At 37.3% G+C, this 1,607-nt stretch overlaps 1 protein-coding gene across 1 annotated transcript in view; it reads right to left on the bottom strand.

The window, feature by feature from the left end:
• Positions 1 to 458: 458 nt before the first annotated feature.
• The window catches only part of LOC118485476 (DNA-directed RNA polymerase subunit beta'), a 2,094-nt gene continuing 945 nt past the window's right edge, over positions 459 to 1,607 (bottom strand). The window contains exon 2 of the mRNA XM_035981623.1: positions 459 to 1,326. Within this exon, the coding sequence (XP_035837516.1) occupies positions 487 to 1,326 (840 nt within the window). The 3' untranslated portion in view covers positions 459 to 486. The remainder of the gene's footprint in view (positions 1,327 to 1,607) is intronic.

Raw genomic sequence — 1,607 nt, 5'->3', positions numbered from 1 at the left:
GAGGTTGGTGATAAAGTTCTGCTTAAGGTATCACCCTGGAAAGGGATGATGCGATTTGGTAAAAAGGGTAAGTTAAGCCCAAGATATATAGGACCATTCGAGATCATCGAATGTGTAGGAATAGTAGCTTATAAGTTAAACTGGCCTGAAGAGCTCAGTGGTATTCACAACGTATTCCACGTCTGCAATCTGAAGAAATGTCTAGCTGATGAATCGCTAGTCATACCACACACGGATGTGCACATAGACGAGAACTTGAAATTTGTGGAGAAACCTTTGTCGATTGAGGATCGACAGGTAAAGAAGCTTCGAAGGAAGAATGTGCCTACTGTCAAGGTCAAATGGGATGCCCGCAGAGGTCCTGAATATAAGTGGGAGTTAGAGTCACAATGAAAGAAAAATGCCCTCAAATGGGTTGTTCTTTAACAGTATTTTCATATTAATATTCATTGATGGTTTTTTTTTCCGAATTTGACTTTTAGCAACTCATATGTTCGAAGCAAGATGTTTTCTAATTAGGTCACGAATTACAAATGCCTGGAAAAGTTCTATTGCAATTTCGCGAGGCAATCCACATCGATGTAATGAAAGTGAAGGGCCCACGACAATCACTGACCGCCCTGAATAATCGACTCGTTTACCAAGCAGAGTCTCGCAAACTCTTCCTTCTTTGCCTTCAATTACATCTGAAAGCGACTTGTAATATCTCTTATGATCATCCCTCATTGGTTGTCCGCAGATTCCATTATCAAGAAGTGCATCCACGGCTTCTTGTAGCAATTTTTCCTGAGATATTATTAATTCTTCTGGTGTAGTCATACTTGTTGTTAATAGATCTGTAAGAGTATTATTCCGATAGATAATTCTTCTATAGATTTCATTAATATCCGAGGTCACTAATTTATCCTCACCTATATGATAGATTGGTCTAAATTCAGGAGGAAGAACTGGTAATAGACGCAAAACCATCCATTTTGGTTCTATATTTGTTCGAATAAAATGCTTAGCCAATTCCATGCGTCTAAGCAAAAAATCTTTTCTTCTTCCAACTTTTCGATCTTTCCATTCATTCCCTGTGGATTCCTCTTCCTCCAATTCTTTCCATTCTACCAATGAATAATCTATAATCATTCGTAAATCTAGATTGGCTAATTGTTGTCTGATAGAACCTCCTCCGGTAGACATCTCTCGATTTCGAAATGTATCGAAGCTCCGGGTAGTAAAAAAAATTGGGATCCTGTATTTCCAGGGTTGAATTTCATATTCCAATAAACCCCGTAATCGTAAAAAAGTGGGTTTTTTATCTATGGGCCTAGCAAAATAAAAATTGGGATAGGATCTCCCACCCCCCCCCCTAAAAATCGGACGTGAAAGTTTCCTTTCATCCGGCTAAAGTAGGTCAAATAAAGAAAAAAAGAAAAAGAAAGGAGTTCTCGCTTTCAGATTCTAGAAAACTCCAAAAGGATCTACTCCTTACTCAAGTTTTCAGTGAAAATCAAGCAAAACTTCATTGATTCTGTCTTCCTTATTATTTTTATTTAGATTTTATGAATTCTTTATTCAATTATGACATAAATGAAATGTGAAATTCTTGAGTAGTCTACTTC

This window comes from Helianthus annuus, chromosome 13 (genome assembly GCF_002127325.2).
Source record: "Helianthus annuus cultivar XRQ/B chromosome 13, HanXRQr2.0-SUNRISE, whole genome shotgun sequence".
Classification (NCBI taxonomy): Eukaryota; Viridiplantae; Streptophyta; class Magnoliopsida; order Asterales; family Asteraceae; genus Helianthus; species Helianthus annuus.
The sequence above is the reverse complement of the archived record's forward strand: the minus strand, read 5'-3'. Positions and strand labels throughout refer to the sequence as shown.